General features: G+C 44.9%; 1 protein-coding gene across 6 annotated transcripts in view; it reads right to left on the bottom strand.

Moving 5' to 3' along the window:
- Window positions 1-22,433, bottom strand: part of Bmal2 (basic helix-loop-helix ARNT like 2) — a 43,769-nt gene that overhangs the window by 3,585 nt on the left and 17,751 nt on the right. For 3 of the 6 annotated variants that reach the window (XM_076940859.1, XM_076940857.1, XM_076940861.1), the window contains 9 exons: window positions 20,097-20,189; window positions 15,379-15,493; window positions 13,622-13,765; window positions 8,632-8,872; window positions 8,075-8,181; window positions 7,506-7,689; window positions 5,357-5,415; window positions 3,157-3,265; window positions 1,358-1,442 (listed from right to left, as the gene is read on the bottom strand). In XM_076940859.1, the coding sequence (XP_076796974.1) occupies window positions 1,358-1,442; window positions 3,157-3,265; window positions 5,357-5,415; window positions 7,506-7,689; window positions 8,075-8,181; window positions 8,632-8,872; window positions 13,622-13,765; window positions 15,379-15,493; window positions 20,097-20,189 (1,137 nt within the window). The remainder of the gene's footprint in view (window positions 1-1,357; window positions 1,443-3,156; window positions 3,266-5,356; window positions 5,416-7,505; window positions 7,690-8,074; window positions 8,182-8,631; window positions 8,873-13,621; window positions 13,766-15,378; window positions 15,494-20,096; window positions 20,190-22,433) is intronic. The other 3 variants (XM_034511920.2, XM_076940860.1, XM_034511918.2) reach the window with 3 other exon arrangements.

Here is a 22,433-nt window from a genome sequence, read left to right as displayed (position 1 = left end):
TAGATCCCTTTATATGAGTGTATGTGCATGCCTCTGTGTGTGTGAGAGAGAGACGTGTGTGTCTGTGTGTTTGTGCACACACATGCATATGCACATGTGTGTATGAACAGCTATCACATGTAGAGGCCAGATTTTATTACAATGGCTTATATGTCCATTTCTATGAGATTACTGTATTTGGTAAATGAATAGATAATAAGATAGGAAGACACGTTATATTTCCATACAAGTTTTATCCGTATCATGTGATGTTTGCGGCTTCCAGCCCGTGCTCTCCAGATTACATGTCTTCTTCTTTCTCCTCCTCCTCCTCCTCCTCCTCCTCCTCCTCCTCCTCTTCCTCCTCCTCCTCCTCCTCCTCCTCCTCCTCCTCCTCCTCCTCCTCTTCTTCCTCCTCCTCCTATACGCTCAGAGCTGACTGGCCACCTCATGCTGTTTGTTCTACACCACACTGGATTGTCATGCATTTCAGGCTTCAGATAGTAGCAGGCTTAGTGTCCCCGACCCCACATGGGGATCAAACCCAGGTCCTCCCATGTGCCAGCCACTAAGCTATATATCCACCCCTTTACATATTTTTAATCTTTAAAACCTTTTTATTTTGAGACAGGGTCTCACTAAATTGCCTAAGCTAGCTTTGAGGTTACTCCTTATGCCTGGCAGGCCCTGAATTCACCAGTTTCCACCTCCCAAGCTGCTATATGATGGTGCAGTGTACCCCACCAGCCCAGGGTGTAATTACTGTACATACAACACGAATTTCAGTTAGCTGTGTTTATCAGTTTGACCAAGTGGCCTCCGGTACCTATTCCATGGCCTATTTAAATCTCTTTCAAACCCCATGAGTAGACCTAGGCCTCCGAGTTAGAATCTGTGATGATCGTAAAAGCTCTGCTCTCTGAGCACCTAGCAGGTGTGGCAGCCACCATTTGGAGAGCTTTGGTTTTAAGTGGTATGGTGGTGAATACCTGTGATCCCAGCACAGGGAAGGTGGAGGCAGAAAAATCAGTTCAAGGTAATCCTCAGCTACACAGTGAGTTTGGGGTCAGCCTGGGCTACATGGGACCGTATCTCAAAAAGATGTTTTTGGTTTATATTCCATCACCTAACCCAGGGGATATGTTATTTTCATACCTGCCTTACAAGTAAGGACACTGAGGCAGAGTTCAAATTCTGAACCCAACATTACAAAGACCAGGTATGTGAGCCACACCCTGGAGCCCTTTCGTGTGCCTCTAGCAGTGTCTCCTGTAACCACTGACCTACACTGCTCCTTAAGACGACCGAGTCAGCAGAAAGGTCCATGTGTCCTCATAGGAAGGCCTGAGACAATGAAAAGGACATTAACTTCACTCACTGGCACATGGGCATTCCCGCAGTTTACACTGTGATTATCTCTCACTTCTGAAGGGTTTCCATCTTCTGGGGATGAAGAGTGTAACCTAAGAAGGGAGGCAAGCAATATTTATTCCTTAGACAGGATTTTAGAAAGAAAATTTCTCCCTCTGAATGCATCATAAGTCACTGATAAGCAACAGCAAGGATCCTCAGACTGAGACTGAATGCTCGGTATTCAGCACTCGAGACCAGCTGACTTCTTTCAGGGCAGGCTTATTTTTGACCATGGAATGCTAAAAACACTACACACACACACACACACACACACACACACACACACACACGCACGCTGTGGTGTGTACTCACCCCCACACACATGCATGCTGTGCATGCACTGACACACAAAAACACAAACTGTGTATGCACTGACACACATGCAAGCTGTGTATGTGCTCACCCACACACATGCATGCTGTGTAAATATACTTTTTTTTTTTTAGACAAGGTCAACTATGTAGCCCAGGCTGGCCTGGACCTCACTATGTAGATCAGGCTATCTTTGAACTCATAGAGCTCCTCCTGCCTCCATTTCTCAAGTGCTTGGATTAATGGAGTGCACTACTGTGCCCCCACCTAAATACATCTTATTTTATATTAGGTCTCTGAATGTAGCCCAGGCTGGCCTCACACTCAGAAGGATCATCATCTCGCCTGAGCACCATAGGATGACAGGTGTGTACCATATCTGGTTTATCCTTGTATTTTTTATGCATTGTGTCTAATTTTCATCCAATTATTTCACTAATTTACACTTTCAAAAGAATTGGGGATCTTTTTTTTTTCACTCTCTTCAACATAGAGGATTATCAAAACTTTCAAATCTTGCATACTCTCCTCAGTGAAAAAGTTCCAGACCCATTGTTTAATTGTGTGTGTATCCATTTAAATATGGGTGGAAATGAACAATTTCTAAAATTTCTTGGCCATTCTCTCTGTATTTGTCATGTCCACAATTTAGCATCAAAACAATTCAGTTATTCTAAGAAATTGTTTTTATTTTATTTATTTTAATTTTATGGCTATGAGTGTTTGCCTGCACGCATGTATGTGTACATGTATAACGAGAACAAGAAGAAGAAGTTGGATCTCCTGGAACTAGAGTTACAGACAGCTGTAAGCCCTTGTGGGGTGCTGGGAACTTCAGGTAGCTTTTCTACAAGACCAACAAGTGCTCTTAACTGCTGAGTCGACTCTCTGGCCACCTACAAAATTATCCAATAACTCTTCTTTATGCTGTACATGAAGTTTAAAGTATATGTATATAAAATTTAATGTATTTATGATAAAAATCTTGTATGTTAAAGATGGTTATTATACAAAGCACACACTTCCTGGTTTATGTTCATTTATTTTAACTTTATTGTAATACTGTAGTTTATGCTTCAATTTTGGACTTTTATGCAATTAAATCTATCAATTTTTCTTCCTGAATTCTGGATTTCACATGATGGTTAAAAATAACTTGTCAAAAATAAGATTATAAAAGTCCTTATCTGGGTGGCAACTGCTTATAACTCCAGCTCCAGGGGATCTGATGCCTCTGCCCCTGTAAGCAAGCCCTCATAGGCACATACCCAGCTAGCCTGTCCCGCCCTACCACCAACTGGTACACTTACACACGCACACACATGCATGCACACTCACATGCACACACAAATGCACACACATACACACACAAGTAGGAGAATGACTGATCTATGTACTGGTCTAACTACAGTAGCCATTTATACAAGAATATTTGCAGTAATAAAACTTTACCTCTGTAAACGCAGAACCTCATTTGCTATATCTGTTCCAATACTGCCAGCACCAAGGACGGTCCCCGAGGATACGCCCGGCACACTGATGCAGGATTGTCTACATGAGTCTAGGCAACAGCACAAGAAGAAACTCAGTGGAGGACATTAAAGAGTGCACAGAACTAGTTAGTGGCTTTCTTTCTACTCAGATAATTTCCTAGTTTTCTCCTGAAAAGAAATAGAAAAGCCACACCTTAAAATACCAGAAAACACATGACCTTTCATTCCACAATTCCCAATGTTTGAGACACTGTGAGTGGCGACCACAGATTTACACAGAGTCACCAAGGGTACAGCTATGACCTATGACCTCCAGCATGGTCTCTTCCTTTTTGACCCTTACGGCAAAGTCAGGGAAACACCACTTCATATTTCATAGTTCCTTTTGTGTTGTTGTTTATGTTTATTTTGTTTCATGTGTATGAGTGTTTGCTTGTACGTAGGTAGGTGCATTAAATGCATACAGTGCCCGTGAAGGTCAGAAAGAAACATGGAATCATCTGGAGTTACAGGCAACTGTGAACCAAGATGTGCTGAGAACCAAACTCAGGTCCTATCCAAAAGCGGCCAGTGCTCTGAACCCCTGAGCCATCTCTCCAGCCCCAGGTGTTTGTTTGTCGGCCCGTTTTTACTTTTCGTTTTTTCAGAACAGGGTTTTTCTGTCTATCCCTGGCTATCCTGGAACTCACTCTGTAGACAAAGCTGGCCTCAAACTCAGAGACCTGCCTGTTTCTGCCTCCTGGCTTTGCTTTGTTTTGTTTAGTGTCTTAAGTAACTGAGGATGGCCTCTTATTTCTAATCTGCCTGACTCTACCTCCTAAATGCTGGGATTTCATGCATATGTCATCACCATATTCAGATACTTAAAAAATACATTTTGCATATAAAACATAAGTACATCCTTGTGATTTTAAAAAAAAAGAAAAACCCTAAGATGGAAAAACAGGCCCCTTGTGATAGTCTGTCATTTGTCTAGCAGTAAGCCATGAACAATGTGGATAAGGCTGGAGGGAGACCATGTGGCAACACCAGTCTGGTTACGAGGAATTCTGTCCAGCAGGGAACCAGTCAGGTGAGCAGCGACTCGTGTGTGGTACCACGTTATACTACAGTGGAGACGTGAACTGCGTGCTCTGGCACCTCAAGGGACTACTGTTCCTGGAAGTTTCCTATGGGCTCTATGTGCCTTCTGAACTTGGTCTCTTGCTCATTATTGTGTGTGTGAATGATGTAATGATGTATGTGGCTGCCTGCAGGTTACACCATACACTTGGAGGTCAAAGGACCATGTGTGGAAGTCTGTCCTCTCCCACCTTGTTAGTACTGAAGATTGAACTTCGGTTGTCAGTTTGGAGGCAAACACCTTTACCTGCTGAACCACCTCACAGGCCCTTAGTTTTTAGTGTATGTGCATGTGTGATATGTATATATGACATGTGTGATGTGTATATGTGTGTATATATGTGTATGTGTTTACATGTATGATATATGTGTTTGTATGTATATGTGTGTTTATGTTTATGTGTGTGTATGTTTACATGTGTGCATGATGTGTGTGTCAGTGTGTATGTGTGTCGGTGTGTATGACTGTATGTGTTTTGATATGTGTGCATAATGTATGTATGTATGATGTGTGTGTAAGATGTATATATGTTTTGATGTGTATGATGTATATGTGTGTATGTGTATATGATATGTGTGTATGATATACGTATTTATGATGTGTGTATATGATGTGTGTATGTGTATATAATATGCATGTGTACGGTATGTGTATGTTTGATATACATGTGTATATGTATATATAGCATGCATGTATATGATATATGTTTGTGTGATGTATATATGATGTAGGTGTGTGGTGGTGGAAGAGAGAAGACACATTGTGATGTCAGTCCTTTCCTTCCACCTTGATGTGTGTTTTGGGGACTGAACTCAGGTCACTATCTGTACACAACAAGTGCCTGGATATCCTGAGCCACCTCTCCTGCCCCTATGTCCTTATAGCCAAATGCCTGGGGCCTGGCCAAACATTTCAAAATGTTTTCTAACTTCCCCTGGAAATTTTCTCCCTTTTTAGACAGAAAAGCACATCTTCATAGAAGCCATACCAGATGATGCATGTGAGATGTAATCCCTAACCTGAAGCTCCTGCTTACCTTCTGAGGACTGGCTGCTGCCACGCTGAAGCAAGGATAACCTGGTCTCACTGCGCCCCCTGGAGGTCAGAAAAGCACATGACATTCCCTGAGGGGCAGGAAATCTGTTAATGCAAATTGTTTGCCAAACCAAAATACTGGCTCCAAGTATTTGATTTGCCAAATTACCACTCATTTGTATTTTATTGTTCATGTCAGCTAAGATCAGGTTCTGTGGCAAATACCACACTGGTGTCATTTCCACAGGAACAGTTCACAGTTCACAGTTCAACAGTTCACCTGGTAGGAAGGTCCACAACTGTACTGGAATGGCTGACAGGGCACACGGGCAGTACATGCCTCCTAGTGTGGGAAGCCAACAGAAGGCGGCTATCATCCTTGCAGCCATCTTGAGCCATATACCCTGACAAGAGACTTGATTACAATAGCCTACAACAGCTGAGCACACTCTGATAGTTTGTTTTAGATACCCAGGATTTTCCCTTGGGTGTGTGAGACTTAAAGGTGTGATTTAGAGGTAAGACTTAAAGGCGTAACTTAGAAGTGAGACATATAAAAGGCGAGAGGCAGACAGAAGAAAGTACTTGAGACTTGGACTAGTAACTTGGAACTGGAAAAGAGACTAGCAACTTGGAACTAGGAGAAGGACTTGAGACTTATTACAGCTGGAACTAGGATTAGGACCTGAGACTTGGTACTAGGAACTTGGGACTTGGAGAGAAGAAGAGAGACTGAAGAATAAACGGGATTGAATCACACTCTATCTGGTCTCCATTCTTCAAGTTAATCCTCACTCTCTCTCTCTCTTGCTGAACCCCAACCTACAGACCCAAGCAGCTTGGGGCAGTGCAGGCTCTAACAATTTAGCACCCAAGGCTTTTGGCAGTGCGGGTTCCAACACTGACAGAGCATTCCGTGACATTTTGGCCCCCAAGCGTGGGGCAGAGCCGTCCGAGATATCTTAGTACTGTATAAACTAAGCATCAGACAAGCAAAGGGAGCTGGTTTGACAAAACCTTACACCTACTTAAAAACTTAGCAAGGCAACAAAGCTCAGGCCAGGCTGAACCGGCAGTGAGCACCAGGCTCAGTGAGCACCAGCCTAGAGGACAGCATCCCCGGAGGACAATGGTGGATTTCTGCTCATTCTAGGCTGTACTGGGCAGCTTCTTGTGGCAGAGGCACAGCAAATACATTGTTTCTTTTTTGTTTTATGTTTGTTTCAAGACAAGGTCTCTCCTGGCTCTCTTGGAACATGTTACAAAGACCAAGTTTACCTCAAACTCAGAGAACTGCCTGCCTTTTATCCTTAGTACTGACATTAAATGTATGTGCCCAGACTTCTCCCTACCAATGCTGGGGACTGAACCAAGATCATGTACACGTTAAGCAAGTACTCTACCACTGAGCTATATGCCACCTTCCTCCTCCTCCTCCTTCCTTCTCCTCTTCCTTCTCCTTTTCCTCTTCCTCTTACTTTTCTCTTCTTTCTTTCTTTCTTTCTTTCTTTCTTTCTTTCTTTTCCTTTCTGTTTTTTTTTTTTTTTTCTGAGACAATGTTTCACATATTCTAGACTGGCCTCAAACTCCCTATGTAGCCAAAAATGACTTTGAATTTCTCATCCTCCTGCCTCTACCTCCTGAGTACCAAGGACATAGGTATGCATGAGGATGCCTACTTTTGCCACCAGGAATTATACCAAGCATGAAGGGGTAGATTATAAAAGGTCAAAGTTCAGCTTAATCTAAACAACTAATGTCAATGGTCAAAGGGAGTTCTCAGACCTCCGGCCGCTGCAGCCTCAAGTTCTGCTCTGTGGAGTACCAGCTGTGGACTGAAAATACCTGTGGGGAAACCCTGCATCTTCCCCAAATACAGAGGCTTATTTCCCGTTGCTATTCCTAAATGACCTGGAATAACAACCGCTTCCATGACTTTACATTGTACCAGGGGCTGTAACTAATGCAGACCTCATCTGGGGATGAATATGGGATTAGCCCACATAGATCTGGCATCTGTGCCCCATCCCCTGAGAAACTGAGCTGTCATATAGACAGAGAACCATACAGTATTAAAGGTGTCTTAAGAGAAGCAGAGATACACATTTGAAATTAGGTCAAAGGTCTTAAGGGCGCAGAAAACTACTTACAAAACCAGCGTGTTGACAGACACAATGTACTCCAGCTCCTTGGTCCAAGGGTTCGTGAAGCTGAACCACTTGCTCTTCAGAGTTACGAAGGAGCCATCCTTTACTCTGAATTTGTACGAGTCTGTAAGTATTTTCTCCTTACTCTGCAGAACTTCACAGGAAAAGCTGGAGTCAGTGGAGTAGCCTGCACAACCAAAGCCTTCAAGTTGGTAGTGGCGGCTCATGTCTGTAATTCCATCACCAGAGGCTGGAGAGGGTGTATGCTGGTTCCAGGCCAGCCAGGGGGCCATACTGAAACCCAGACCAAAACCAAACACCAAACCCAGACCAGGGCCTTGAGAGTCAATTCAAGGTTTGGATTTCAAAAGGAATGAGAAATTGAGAGTTGATAATATAATCATTCTTTATTTAGACAAGGGTTAGCTATCTGGCCCAGGCTAGCCTCCAACTCCTGATCCTCTACTGCCACCTCTCAAATACTGAGATTTTTTTTGTGTGATCCATCACACCTGGCTGAAGTCATCATTTTAAAATTAACCTCAAAGCAAGTCATTCAAAGAATTACCTACCTGCTTTGTGCTTGTCAGTCAAATTACTGTGGTCATCCTGATGAAAATATTCATAACACGAAGTTCCCAAAAGTTCCTGAGGCAGGTATCCTAAAATTGCTGTTGCCCTAGTTTTGAAAAAGAAAAAACATCTTGCCAGTTGCTGACAGTGATGCCTTCCAGAAGGCTGCAGGTCCAGCACAGGTGAAACTGCAGGGAAGCAGCCTGGGGAAAGAGCTAGCCTGGGCTCCTACGGGCTGCCCTGATTCTCCCCATCCACAGACAGACTGAAATAGGACCCCAGGTAAGGCCCCATGCCGTCCTGCTGATGCCTGTACAGGGTACCACCGCCAACCCTGCGGCCATGGAGCAGGGCAGACTCAATCCCACTGCTAGGAAACACTTTGCCAAGTTTGCCCTCTGGCCTTACCAAAATCACCTACATCACCATTTCCATATTTCACTTAAATTATACTTCCTCTTTCCAAGCCCTAATTCGGAGAAAACTGAGACAGAGCTACCAAGCCGCACTTCCGCTGCCCCAGAGGCCTCTGGGCTGCAAAGCACTGAGTGTTTACCTTTGGTCGACATAGACGAATTTCCCGTTCACTGCGAAGCGGGTTATGAACTCAGCCGGTCTCAAGTTGATCTTGCCACTCTGCTGAGGGACGACGTATGGATGTAACCGTCCCATAGCCACAAGGCAGGTAAAAGGACCGCTGTCTTTCCCTCTGTCCGTCTCTTTCTCCATGCCAACAACATTCGGAGGCCAGCTTCTCAGGTATCCAGTGCAATGGACGGTGTGGAATTTTCTATGGTCTAATGAAAAATCATAGCAATACACTTAGGTCACGGTGGATGCTGATGCTACCCCTACATCCTCCCCCTCCTCCTCCCTCCTCTCCCTCTCTCTTCCGCCTATCCTTCTCCTTCCTCTTTCTCTGCTTTTTCCTTTTCTTTTTTCTTTTTGAGAAAAATGTACTCCGAAGCCCAGGCTAGCCTCTAACCACATCCCTTTGCACACCAGGCTATCCTCTATTCCCTGATACTATTGCCTCAGCCTCCTAAGTAATTACAGACTGTCTATTATGAAGAAACTTACAATCTCTTACTGTTGGTTATGATTAATAAATAGATGTGGTTCTAGTAGGACCACAGAAATATTTGGTGAGCAACTGGAAACACAATAAAAGATATACAGAGAGAGAGGAGGGAGGGGGGAGATACTTTGCAGAAAAATTCCAAACAATTAATTCCCATGGAACGGCTTGTCAAACTGGCCCACCAAAATAAAAAAGGAAAAAAAAAAATGTGTGCTCAAATACAGGAAAGTTCATGGGAGCAAAGAGATACTGGGCAGGCTCAGAAGACGCACGGTGCACACACGCCACAGGCCTTATAAAAAGTGACACAGAGGTTAAAGAGCAGCGGAAAAACCTGACTCGGGTTATTTAAAATGCTCATTGTGACTGGACTTGCAGAAGACCAGAACGGCCATTGGCGCTACTCAGAAAGTCAGAAAGGCCGACAGTACAAAAGGTTCCATTATTACTGGGTGTCTGATATGTGTGGGTCACATGTGCCATGAATGTGGAGCCCAGGGGACAACTTTGAGAACTTGTTCTCTTCTTCCGCCTTTATGTGGGACTAAACTCGTGTCGCCAGGCTTTCGCGGCAAAGGCCTTTACCCACCGCACCATCCCGTTGGTCCTCGGCACTAAGTCTTTTTTAACAAAATGGTGTTGTGAACAGAAAAGGACGTGGATGGTCCCAGAGGCTACAGCTAGCAGCCGCGAGGAGATGAAGAGAGTGAGATGGACCAGACAGCGCTGCAAACATAACTCGTCCAGTCTCCTCAACCTACCTGTGAGATGCTCTAAGGGTCTCCGCTCGACTTTGGAGACAAGCGAAGGCTACGGGTTGGCGCTCAGCTGAGGACTAATTGTGGACAGGCCGGCTCCAGCGCTCAGCCTCTGAGCTTCTGTGCCAGTCAAGTCCATCGCCTTCATCCGGACATGGAACTGTCTCTGGATAGACTGTGTGTCGGTCCATGGAACCAGTCTTAACAAGTTCATGCAAAATCAAATCCTATCCTGAATCTTTGCTGGCCACAGTGGAATGAGCCAGTAACCCAGTAAGGAGAACTGAATGCAGGGAGGTGCCTGCAGGGAGGCGGACGGTGCGCTTTCACTCCAAGGGGAATTTGAAATGTTCTGGAAACAAATGGAAATGGGAAGGCAATGTACCTGTGAGGAGACAGCAGAAGAGGGCTGATGGAGGGCAGGGCGGGGCCTGGGGTTCAGAGGAGAGGGCTTCATACGCACTTATGAAGATGCCACAGAGATGCCCAGGACTTACTATGGTAACTTAGTCCTAAGTTACACACACACACACACACACACACACACACACACACACACGCACGCACGCACATACACAGCTGGGCCAAAACTTAGGCATAGAGCAAAAAGGACTAAGAGGAAAGTGTATAGCAATGAGTGTTTACATAAGAACAATAAGGTCAGGAAGACAATTCAGATGCACAACACAATGGCATCTTAGAAAAGCAAGAACAAAACCCACCCCAAATCGAACAGCTCCAGCTTTGTTCTTTTGGCTCGATTCAAAGCAGCCTGCAGATTCAATGCAATCCCCATCAGAATGCCAATGACATTCTTAAAACAACTGGGAAAAAATAAGCCTAAAAGTTCACATGGAAGCACCAAGGAGACCAAGAGCAGAGCTGGAGGTGTCTGGCTTCAAAATACAGCACTGAGTCGTGGTAGCAACCGCGTGGTGATGGCACAGGAACACACAGACTTACAGGACAGGACAGGACCCAGAAAGAAGCCCAGAAGTCTACAGCTGACTGATTCTCAACACTGTCCTGAGAACTTTCGTTTGAGAAATGACAGCTTCATCAACAAACAGTGCTGGAAAAGCCAGCCACGCCCCTTCTCTACCCCTCCCTCCCCCACATCCGCCCTCTCTCGTTCTCTGCAAGCACAGCGGCCAATGAAAAGTGTGTGCAGACCCCAGGGTAGGACTGACTTCTGATGCCACTGATATAGGAAACACAGCAGATACCTCAGACGCTGGGACAGGGAATCTTTTCCTGGATCGATCCCCAAAGCAGAGAACACAACAGCCAACTTGGTTCAAATCTTGTCCACAGCACAGGGAACAACAGTCAACAAAGGAAAACACAACCCAGGAACTAGGAGAGACTGTTGATGCTGACTCATCTGGCAGGGGTTGGCATCCAGCAAATATAAAGAATGTATAAACTTAACAAGGATCAAACCATCCAAAGAGTCTCTACCTGTGCTGACAATTTATGCCAACTTGATACAAGCTAAAGTCGTCTGAGAGGTGGGAACCTTCATTAAGACAATGCCTCCATAAGACTGGGCTGTAGGCAGGCACGTGAGACATTTTTTAAAATGGGTGATTGATGGAGGAAGGCCCAGCCCATTGTGGGTGAGGCTATCCCTGGGCCAGCTGTCCTGGGTTCTGTAAGAAAGCAGACTGAACAGCTGAGTAGTGGCACATGCCTTTAACCCTAGCACTCGGGAGGCAGAGGCAGATGGATCTCTGAGTTTGAGGCCAGCCTGGTCTACAGAGAGAGTTCCATGAAATCCAGGGCTACACAGAGAAACCCTATCTCAAGGGGAGAAAACAAACAAACAAAGTAAAGAACAGAAAGATGAGGAGCAAGCCAGTTAGCAGCATTCCTCCATGGCCTCTGCAACAGCTCCTGCCTCCAGGTTCCAAGCCTGCTTGACTTCCTGTCCTGGCTTCCTTCAGTGATGGGCTAAAATGCGGAAGTGTAGGCCAAACAAACCCACTTCTTCCCCAGCTAGCTTCTTGGTCATGGAATTTCACTGTAGCAACAGAAACCTTAACTAAGACCCTGCTCGAAAGAAGAAATACCACTTTGTCGCAGTTAAAACAGCTGTGATCAAAAGGACAAATAACAGACTATGGGGAGTCTGTGGAGAAAGAGGGAGACACACAGTCATGCAGAGGCATTGCTAATAGCCTGTATGGAAACAGTATAGAAATTCTTCAAAAAGCTACAGGATGAGATCCAGCTACCCCACTTCTGGGTATATTTCCAAAGAAACAACGTATCCAAACAAAGTTTGCGTATCCAAAGAGATACGCAACCCCCCCATGTTTAAAGCACACAATCTCACTAGCTAAGAGAGGAATAAGCACAAGGACCTGTCAACAGACACAGAGATAAAGAGCAGATATGGCGTGTGCAAGCAAGGCAGTGCTGCTCACACACAGAAAGAAAAACCAGATGAGACCTGAGGACACTGTGTTACGTAAACTCAGAAGGACAAGCACCGTGTATTCATTCACTCTCATACACAAATAACTGGTCTACCTGTAGTTAAAACAGCAATCACTGGGGACAGCTCTGCGTCACACAGAGCCGAGGGCAGCAGGTAGATGCCTGGGCATTTACTAAACCTCTCACGTGTCTCCTTGATTCTAAGACTGAGACTCGGGGAATGCTTTCAGAGTAAATGCTAAGTGTGTGAACGTGGGTGATTTTCTTCATGCGTGATTATAAAAAGGATTTGAGCCAAAATCTGTAAATAAATAGAGTCATGTGATCCTTTATACAAGATCCCTTTAAGCCAGGTGTGGTAGTCCATAACTTAAATCTCAGCACTAGGGAGGCTGAGGCAGGAGGATGAAGACTGGACTACACAGTAAGACTCTGTCTCAGAAAGAAGCAAGCAGGAGGCTGGAGAGATGGTTCAGGAGTTAGGAGGGCCTGTGTTCTTTCAGAGGACTCTGGTTCAGTTCTCAGCACATTCATCAGGCAGCCCACAGCTGACTGTAATTTCAGCCCCAGGGAATCTGATGGCCTCTTCGGGCACTGGAATTATATGTGTAGGCATGTGTGTGTGTGCACACACATACTACACACACTACACACACACACATACACACACACACATATACACACACACACTTAAAAAGTAAGATTAAAAATGTATTTTAGGGCTGGGTATAGTAGCATGCACCTTTAATCCCAGAACACAGGAGGCAGAGACAGATCTGTGAATTTGAGGCTAGCCTGGTCTACATCAGAGATAGACGGATATGTGAATTTGAGGCTAGCCTGGTCTACATAGTGAGTTCCTTCGTAAAGCTACAAAGTGAGACCCTGTCTCAAAACAAAAACGAAACACAAAATATAAAAACTAACAAACAAACAAAAACTTTTTTTAAAAAAGAGATTGAACTTTGTTATTGTTTGAGTTTTTATTTTACTACTTTATTTTTGAGTGCTAACTACACCCCAAGGCCTAGGCCATCACGTCTGGCCCCAAATCTAACTAAAGCTGTGTCTGCTACAGGTTCAGCAGCACAACAGGATGTGCACCTGGTGGTGAGTCAGTACGAATAACTTCAGTGTAAAAACAATCTTACGTAGATTCTATTTCTTGCCTTGACTATGGAGTTTACTTTTTCCTGGATAGAAACTACTTAGGACCTTGCGTTTTGCACCGGGCTCTGAATCAGTGGCTCTCCCGGGAGTCTCACCTTTCTTCTTTGAGCAGGATGAACATCGGTGCTCTTCTTTGACGGGGACTGTACAGCTCTTCATTCTAAAGAAGAAAGATCGTCTGGAGCCAGAATGCATGCGTGGTCGCCCAGAGTGGGGGTGACTGTGAACCTGAGGAGAGGCTTTTCCAGCAGCAGGAATGAGAACAGAATAATCACAGACGTGCTTACAACCCTTTCCTTTCACTCTTCTTCCCTTAAAAAGGAGATTCATCTTTGCACGTGCTCATGCGTGCGCGCATGCTCGTGCGCATGCCCAAGTGTCGCGGTGGTTATGACTGGCCTGACTGGGAACCAGCTCGGGTCTTCAGGAAGAGCAGCAAGCATAGTTAGCTTTCCAGTCCCTTCTAGTGCTTTACCATAGTCAACTATATTCATTTTGTGTTTGCTTGGCAGTTTGTTTTCGAGGTGAGAGTGTAGGTCCGTTGGCCTCAAACATCAGTATTCCCCAACGGACCCCCTACTTTACACTGTTGGAGTCGCAGGCACGCATCACCACACTCAACAATTTAAAACACTTGCAATTTACCATAATACATCCTTCAGGGAGTGGACAATACAGTTGAAATGGAATGAAAATTTTAAAATGAAGAAAAACTCAAGTACAACAAACGTCTCTAGCTTAGCCCACCACTCTTGTTTGGGGCAGGGTGGGGGTGGTTTTTGTTATTGAGAAATGTTCTTACTTTTAGCCCAGGATGGCCTTGAATTCATTATTCTTCTGCCTCGGCCTCCCTGAACGCTGGGATTGTAGAATGTACCAAAAACTATGCCTTTAATTCCAGTACCTATGAGTCTGGCAGATCTCTGTGAGTTCAAGGCCAGCCTGGTCTACACAGGGAGCTGCAGATCACAAAGGCTACTTGGTAAAACCTGTCTCAAACAAAAATTTAAAACAGGCTAGGTAATTCTTCCTTTAATTTTTAAAAACCTATTTTTATTTTATGTATGTTGTACTTATCTAAGTGAGTATCTGTGCACCAAGTGCCTGCCTGTGTGTGCCCATGGAGGCCAGGAGAGGGCATCAGATGGTCTGGAGCTGCAATTCCAGGCAAGATTCCAGCACACAATTCCGTGTGTGCCGGGTACAGAACCCGGATCATCTGCAAAAGCTGCAGCTTCTATTAAGTAGTGTCACCTCTTACTGCTGTGTCTAGATCACAGGTACTCACTTGGCACTAAACATTTTCATAAGTCAGGTATCTTTGGATAATGAATATGTATATTTCCTAAGCCCAATTATACAAGACCTTTCATACCAGGAAAGTCTGGGCCATCTACAAAACAGAATAAAACCCCAGCAACTTTTTAACCTCAAGTAATATTGTCTTATAAAACTCTTATTTGGATTGAAACTGTAAGCAATCATATATTCCCACAAGATTATCTTCACATGAATATATTTAGTGTATATGTCTGTAGAGTAAAAGAATTCTTCTTCCTTCTCTCCTCTCTTTCCTCTCTTTCCTCTCTCCTCCCCTCCCTCCCTCCCTCCCTCCCTCCCTCCCTCCCTCCCTCCCTCCCTCCCTCCCTCTACTTCCTATATGTGGATAAACTTGTAATCGGCCAGTTGTCTGTCCAGCTTCCACACTGTTTTCCCCACAGTGGTAGTTTCTATCTCTCTGGAACAGGAAGCTGTAAAAACAGCCCTTTGTTCAGTAGGTTGCTTTTGCCGTGGTAGTTTATCATAACAATAAAAAAGAAGCCAGGACAGAGACTCTGAAGGAAGAACTCACTTTTGGTGTCTATGGGTTTCTCTCTTGGTGAACCTTCAAAAGAAAGCTGTTCCTTTACTTTGGCGACATCTTTTGGGTGTAAGAAGTCAAACAAATTCTGTCCTATTAATCTATCCTGTTGAGATAGCAGACACACAGTCAGTATCGGTTATGTCACTTTGGACATTCCTTTACACACACACATAAGATAAATACCCTTTCCTTGTAAAAGATTGATTCTCCACACCTCCCCACACCCACTACCAGTGCTGAGGATCAAACCCAGGGCCCTGTGCCTGCCGGGAAAGTTCTCTACCACTGTGACCTACATCCCAGCCCCAAAAGGTGGATTTTTTTAAAAGCTCAAATATGCATACATTGCATCACATGACATTAATTCCGGGTTCTGTTCGAAAATACAAGCAAAAATGCATTCCGAGGGGCTGGAGAGGTAGCTCTGTGGTTGAGAAGCACTTGCTGCTCAGGACTCTAGTCCCAGAAAATCTTGTACAGTCCTCTGGCTTCTGTGGTACACAGACATACAACCAGGCAAAACACTCATATACATAAAACGAAATGTAAGAAAATGCATTTGAAATCAAATCTGCAGAGTTACATAAGCTGCACACAAACAGAAATTCCTGGTTTTCTTTTAAATCCTGTTACTGTGTGAGCTTACTTGATAGCTCTCAATTTAGGATCGTTTCTAAGGCATTAGGATTTAAATAATCCTCTGTATATATATATGTGTGTGCATGCATATCTATGTGTGTCCAGCCATGTGTGTTCATCCTCCCCTCTGTCTCTCTCCCTTTGCCTCTCCCCACCCCGTGTGTGTGTATATGTGTGTGTGTGTGTGTGTGTGTGTGTGTGTGTGTGTGTGTGTGTACTGAACCTGGAGTTCACTGATAAGGCTAGAATGAGCATCCAGGGAGCCTCAGGGATCATCCTGTCTCTTCCTATTCAATTCTGGGCCATACCCAACAACATGGGTAGTTGAGATTCAAACTCAGGTCCTCATGCTAACACTGCAAGCACTATGTTGACCGAGCATCTCGCAGCCTGTAAGATCTATCACCTTTAACACAATAGAAAGAATTACATCATAGTAGAAAATGAAGCCCAGAGCATCGGCCACATCACGATTCAACATGTGAAGAAAACACAACCCAACACTGGATCCTCTGTACTCCACAATTCCCAACACTGGGCATGTGTCACATAAAATTTGTTGCCCTTCTCTCTAAACTCAACCCATGTATAAAATGAGAATTTTGGTTTCTTTAAAAAAAACCAGTTATCTTGTGTGTATATGTTTTTGTTTTAATCTCAAGGTGTGTGATTCGGGCTGCTACAGATTGCCCACAGCAGATGATTGTGATTTGTCTCATGCTCTGGCAGGGGTGTGATTCTGCCAGAGGAAGACAGTTTACATTTGGAATTCTGGGGACTCTTGAGAGGGGTTAAAAAGGCCAGAGCCCCGAGAATGCTGCTGGTTTTGCTATTTGCTGGTTGCTTTTGCTGTTTGCTAGAGTGCTGGTTAGAGATATCATGATAATGAAGATTGGATTTGCCCCAAGGAACTAGACGCAGGAAGTAGTAACCTTCTTTCTCACTACCTAGTGTCGGGGGTTGGAAGGAATTGGGGTGAAGAAGGGTGGTAGATATAAGAACCTAATATAAAGTAGCCAATTGTGAGGCAAATAGAACCGTGTCACCAGACAAAAAACTGGGAAGGCCAAGTAGATTAAGGAACCCGGCAAGTCTCATAATTGAGAACAGTATGTGTTTGCATTTGCTCCCAACCCAGTTCCTGTCCTAGAGCATGTGACCATGACACCCCACATAAGGATAGTGACAACTAGTCACATAGCATAGAGCCTAGAGTTCTCCATGATAATGAGGTTTCTAGATGGGCTCACCCCGAGGGTTTAGCCAATAAGTTTCCCTTCCCAGACATTCCTTTCTGCAAAAGTTATTTAAACTCTGGTCCACCCTGAATAAGTTGTATGGATCCATTTTCCACTATGAATAAAGTTTGGACAAGCAAGGACTGTCTCTCTTCATTGTAGAGCTATGCCACCTAAGTCTCCTGCAGAAGGAGCATCTGCACTCCAGACACCCACCCCTGAGCTAAGCCCAGTTCCTCCTCCCCCAGCCCCAGGCTCTTCATCATCCCTCCAGTCTCTGTTCCCAGTGACATCTGGTGTCTTGGGAGTTTGGGAACCACAGCCTGTGCCTCAGCCTGGGCCTCTGTTTCTCACCTGGAGAGACAGGGGCTGGGGTCCTCATCTTAGTCTGAATTCTGCCTCCCCTGAGTGGTGTGATACCAATGGTCATGAAGCTGTTGTATAGCCTAGTTCCCCTGGGCTTTTTCAGTCTGAGCGGAGTTCACACACCCCAGCAGCAAGGCTAAATGTGGACCTCTAGCCAATGGGTTCTTTGGAAACAATACCTAGGCTTTCCTGGGTTTGTAGATGTGGTAAGGGGTGTCATTGGGCCAGTGAGTGCAGGCCCAAGAGAAATAATCTCTCACAGTTGGGAAATCAAATGGGGGGCTGCCAGCTCCAGGGCCCACAGCAAAAAAAAAAAAAAAGATGAGCTGTTTCCCTCTGGTCAGCCAGGAGAAAACAAACAGCAGCTAAATATTGCTTATCTCATACACAGTGCTGAAGGCGGTGCTGGTCTGGATCTGGCCACAGATAAATGTCTTACTCTGTCCCTCAAAATTCGGTGTTATGACATATCCACTGGAGTTTATTCAGAGTTATGACATATCCACTGGAGTTTATGGTCCTTTGCCTCCAGGGACAGTAGGGGTGATGCTGGGAAGAAGTAGATTAACTTCCCAAAGATTCAGTGTGTATCCAGGTATTATAGATGGGGCTTTTAAAGAAGAAATTAAAATTATGGCTTATGGAAAGAGAGAAAGAGAGAAGGAGAGAGAGAAGAAGTGGAGAGAGAGAGAGAGAGAGAGAGAGAGAGAGAGAGAGAGAGAGAGAAGCAAATGAATGCAATTGACAGGACTTCTCAGCTGTCACTGTTTCCCTGTATTAATGGCAAAGCCACTCCAGTAGAAAGAAGGAGGGAATTTGGGATCACTGGAAAACGTGTTCTGGCAAACAATGGTTAATGTTCAGAGACCAAAATTAAAATTTCAAGTAAATGGTGTTGAAATACTAGGTTTAGTGGATATAGGAGCTGACACGACTATCATTTCCCCAAAATCCTGGAATTCCGAATGGCCACTTCAGAGAGTTTATACACAGCTTATAGGAATTGGTAAATTATCTCAAATAAAACAAAGTGTCCAATGGATTGCCTGTGTGGGACCATAAGGGCAAACATGGAAGTTGAGACCTTAGTCCATCCTCTCTCACCTTGGTCCCCAGTAGATGTTCTACAGGAGACAGAACAGGCGGACCAGCCAGTTACACAGCTTATACTAAAAAGCCCAGAGATCCACCTTTTATATCAGTCTATCGTATGCTCTGTTCATATACGTTCAATTGGAGAACTCACACAGCACTGTCAGGTTTCTGATTCTGGAAAGCTGAGAACTGTGTGGTTACAAAGGTTTGTAACCATTGGACCCAACGTCATCCAGAGCAGACAGGGAGTGACATCGATGGCCTCAGATACAGTCAGTATCCAGTATCACTAATATGGAATTTAAGGTTACCTTGACTTATTAGTTTCCTATGTGTGTGTGCACATGTGTGTGTGCATGTGTGTACAGCATGTATGTATGTGTGATATGTTCCAATTTGAGGATGGATCATCTATTCTTACACCTAGCTGTCTCCAACTTTGGGTTCTTTGGTCTCCAGCCTCCCACACAGAGGTTCAGACTTCCCCTCTGTCCTCTGTCCCTTTGCCTGCTAACCCTAGAACTGAACGCAGTAAAAGCTGGAGGGAGGCATCCCCCATCAAAGCTGTTCTCCACCTGGGTTCTGCAGCTACATACACAAGTGCTCTGTGGGACTGCTTTGGGGACAAGTGTCCCAGCAGCTCCCTGAAGCGAGTGGACCTTAGCATGAGGAGATGGTTAGCAGGCTGGCTACACGGACAGTGTGGCTGAAGTGTGTGGCCAGCAGCTGGATCAAAGCTATTACTCAACGCATATAGCTCAGTAATAAGCAATGATGGAGCTTCTGGAAGGGACCAAGAAGGATGGCCCACACTTTTCAGAGACTCATGTATGGCGTCTTATTTAGTCATTGCCTCCTGACCCCAGGCACCACTCGTGACACTGGACAAAACTAGGGCCTAGAAAATGATGTCACCTCTCAATGTCTGCAGGAGGTGACAATGATGGTCACATGACTTTGCCTCTCAGTGTCTGATGGAGACCCCAGTGATGGTCACATGACATCACCTCTGAATGTCTGGAGACACCAGTGATGGTCACATGACATTGCCTCTCAATGTCTGATGGAGACACCAGTAATGGTCACATGACTTTGCCTCTCAATGTCTGATGGAGACACCAGTGACGGTCACATGACTTTGCCTCTCAGTATCTGATGAAGACACCAGTGATGGTCATATGACATCGCCTCTCAGTGCCTGATGGAGATGCCAGTGATGGTCATGAGAATCCACTCTCCCCACCGTCACCCATCTCTCTCCAAGCTCTAATGTAGTGGCAAAGGGAAGGAGGGACCAGACGCAGCTTCAACGTAGAATTTGTTAAAAAAAGAAACCAGTACCACATGAAAAACATGGCAGTTTGATACCTGATCATAATGCAGCATTTTGGAGACGGACTTAGAAACAAAAAGAATTCTCCCTCTTTCGCATCCAACCACGAATAGGAAGCCTTCTGCTGTCTAGGATTAAAGCAGAGCCAAGACTGAGTAATTCCCCTCGTACTCACTCAGATTTCAAGAAAATTACTGTGGCACTAAAGCTCCCAGAGCCATTAGACAGCCAGCAGATTTCAGTCTAAAGTTTTCATACGATGTGTAAAGAATGCCAAATGAATTCTAGTATAAAGGTTTTAACATGAAATTTTTAGTTGTAGGTTATTTAGCTGACCTATCCCTTATTATCAAACTACTTTACCATGTATGTAGGGCCATGGATGTAGACAGACACCAGGAGAGGTGAAGAGACAGGATGGGAGGATAAAGGGAGGAAAAGAGGCACAGCTGGGCAACGTGACACAGAATCACCATTCAGGGTGAGAAAGGGGCCAGCAAGAGAGAACAGGAGGGGATAGGAAAGGTTAGACGGACAAAGTGTAAACAAATGTATGTGCCCATGTTACGGTAAATTCCATTACTTTGTATGATAACATCTTAAAATAAAACCACCCTTGCCAAATTCCACCTGCTACACAGAGAAACCCTGCAAAGTTCTCCAAACACATTGCTTGCAGCCGCTGCTATGGGCATGCTGAGCAAAGCAGGAGAGGAAGGGCTGAATGGTGTGTGTGTGTGTGTGTGTGTGTGTGTGTGTGCGCGCGCACATGCATATGAATGTATGTATATGTGTGGGTATATGTGTGCATGTGTGCAGATGCATGTGTGTGTGCATGTATGTCTGTGCACCACATACATATTTGGTGGCCACGGAAGCAGAAGAGGGCATCAGATCCCATGGAACTCGAATTAAAGATAGTTGTGAGCCACATGTGGGTACTGGGAATCGAACCCGGATCCTCTGGAAGAAAAGCCAGTGATCTTAACCTGTAGGTCATGTCTCCAGACTGGACATTCTTGATAGGAACCCTGTCTCTGCTTTTTGAATTATGATGTCACATGTTAATAATAAATTTTCAATATTCTGATATATTTTCTATTTCTGTATCGCTCAGCTAGCTAATCACCCCGTACAGAAGAGGGTACGGCTGGACAGGGACCCAGGTATAGCACTCCACGGGGCAGTGTCCACCCCGCACAGAAGAGGGTACAGCTGGACAGGACCCAGGTATAGTACTCCATGGGGCAGTGTCCTTCTGTCTCTTTTAAAATAGTCACATGTGGTTTGGGCTGAACTCAACATTGCTATGTAGTCAAGGAGCACTTTGAACTTCTGATCCCCGTCTGCACCACCCAAGTGCAATGGCTCCAGGCGTTCGCCACACTGGGTGCACATAGAACTGAGGCTCAAACCCAGGGCTGTGTGCATGATAGGCAGGAACTCGCCAACTGAGTTACATGCCTAGTGCCCTGACTCATGCTTGCATGCAACAATCAGGAGAAGACTTAGGCAGACACACGCTGCAGGGAGCTGGGTAGCAGGAGTAGCCAGTGGAAAAGACCTTCGTGACAGCGGCTGGGCTTTCAAAGCACTTTGTATGATTATCCAACCTAAAGATTCCTTTGTAGCCACAGACTTCACTGTCTGGGTCAGCAAGATGGCTCAGTGGGTAAAGGCACTCACTGACCAGCCTGATGACATGAATTAGAATCCTTGGAGCTATATGATGGGAAGAGAGAACCCACTCCCACAGGTTGTTCTCTGATACACACACACACACACACACACACACACACACACTGCGACATGCATTCCCCTCCCCTGACAAACCAATATAATAAAATGTTTTAAGTGAACCGTCCAGGAACTGGGAGATACAGTTCAGCTAAGAGAACTTGCTGTTCTGTCAGAGGATTAGAGTTTGGTTTCCAACACCCACGTCAGGTGATTCCAACTGCCTGTAACCCTGCTCCAAGAGAACCTCTGTCCTCTGAGGGCACCCCACCCCCACATATGCACAGAGAGACACAAATGGATACATGAATAAAATAAATCTTAAAGACCAAGTTAAAATAAAAGACTAACTTTTTTTAAAGTTAAAGAAAAATGGACAAAAGTATGCATGCACATTCTAGTTAGTAAGATGTCATAGCACCTGGCAAGACCGTCAATCAAATTCTCCACTGTGGAGTCTGAGAAGCCCTGCCTGAGAGGAACTAGGCTTAGACAGCAGATCTCCAAATGACTCATCCCTAATCTTCAGAAGACAGATCCCCAGGAACTGGACTCGAGGTGGGTGGCTCTGAGGAGGTGGCAGGTATGGCTGGTCCTTGGTTTGAGGGGAGTGTTTCCAGGTATAAGGTATCTGT

This window comes from Arvicanthis niloticus, chromosome 9, assembly GCF_011762505.2.
Source record: "Arvicanthis niloticus isolate mArvNil1 chromosome 9, mArvNil1.pat.X, whole genome shotgun sequence".
NCBI classification, from domain to species: Eukaryota; Metazoa; Chordata; class Mammalia; order Rodentia; family Muridae; genus Arvicanthis; species Arvicanthis niloticus.
The sequence above is the reverse complement of the archived record's forward strand: the minus strand, read 5'-3'. Positions and strand labels throughout refer to the sequence as shown.